Source organism: Lactuca saligna, chromosome 4, assembly GCF_052625555.1.
Source record: "Lactuca saligna cultivar CGN05327 chromosome 4, ASM5262555v1, whole genome shotgun sequence".
NCBI classification, from domain to species: domain Eukaryota; kingdom Viridiplantae; phylum Streptophyta; class Magnoliopsida; order Asterales; family Asteraceae; genus Lactuca; species Lactuca saligna.
In genome coordinates, this window is record NC_136420.1 from 227584872 (window position 1) to 227586189 (window position 1318).

Consider the following 1318-nt stretch of genomic DNA (forward strand, 5'->3'; position numbering starts at 1 on the left):
GCAACAAGAAAGGACACATTTTCCGCTTCTGAATGGAACCAACTGCTCCATCCACAAATGTTGGAGTAGGCCGCACATGCTATGAGTGCGGAGAAATAGGGCACTACCGAAGGGACTGCCTGAAGGCAAACAACAGGAATGCCGGCAGGAGGGGCGAAGTATTCGCAATGGTCCAGGACGAACCGTTGCAGACCCCACTATTGTTACGGCTACGTTTCTCCTCGATAACTCATATGCATGTATTTTATTTGATAGTGGAGCGGAGAGGAGTTTCGTGAGCCATAGTTTTAAAAGCCTACTCAAACAAACACCTAAGTCATTAAGTGAAAGGTTTATAGTAGAAATGGCTAACGAGAAAACAGAAGGCCCTAAGGAAATATACTTAAACTGTACCCTAACACTAAACAATAATTCCTTTCCAATCAACCTCATGCCAGTCTCAATAAAAATTTCCGACGTCATCATAGGCATGGATTGGCTAAGTTCTCATCGTGCGGACATTCAATGTTACGATAAGGTTATTCGCCTTAATCTGCCAAACGGCAAAACCCTCGTTATCTATGGCGACAAACCCAGTACCACTCTTCGTATCATCTCTTGCATCCATGCTCAGAAGTATTTGCGCATGGATTGTCATGCATTCTTAGCACATGTCGTTAATGTGAAACGAGAAGTACAAGACATCAAGAGCATGCCTGACGTATGTGAATTTCCCGATGTCTTTCCTGAGGATCTTCCAGGAGTATCACCTGCAAGACAAGTCGAATTCAGAATCGACTTAATCCCTGGAGCTACCCCTGTGGCCAAAGCATCATATCATTTAGCTCCAGCAGAGATGCAAGAACTGTCCAGCCAACTGAGTCAGCTGCTCAGCAAATGATTCATCAGGCTAAGTTTCTCGCCTTGGGGGGCACCAGTATTGTTCGTGAAAACGAAGGATTGATCTTTCAGAATGTGCATAAACTACCAAGAACTCAACAAGCTTACCATCAAGAACCGGTATCCCCTACCACAAATAGACGATTTGTTCGACCAACTGTAGGGACCAAACTACTTTTCCAAGATCGATCTGAGATCGGGATATCACCAGCTGCGAGTTCTAGAGAGCTATATTCCAGAGACAACTTTCCGAATAAGATACGGTCACTACAAGTTTGTACTGATTCTGTTCGGACTAACCAACACCCCTGCCGTATTCATGGACTTAACGAATCGGGTATGTCGTTCATTCCAGGAAAAATTTGCGATAGTATTCATAGATGACATACTCATCTATTCGAAGAGTAAAAAAGAACATGGTCAGCATCTGAGATAGGTC

The 1318-nt window shown here is 43.9% G+C and overlaps 1 protein-coding gene across 1 annotated transcript; it reads left to right on the top strand.

The window, feature by feature from the left end:
* The first annotated feature begins 343 nt into the window (after nucleotides 1-343).
* Nucleotides 344-880, top strand: LOC145040511 (uncharacterized). The gene has a single exon (XM_078988425.1). The coding sequence runs from the start codon at nucleotides 344-346 to the stop codon at nucleotides 878-880; it is 537 nt and encodes a 178-aa protein (XP_078844551.1).
* Nucleotides 881-1318: the final 438 nt, after the last annotated feature.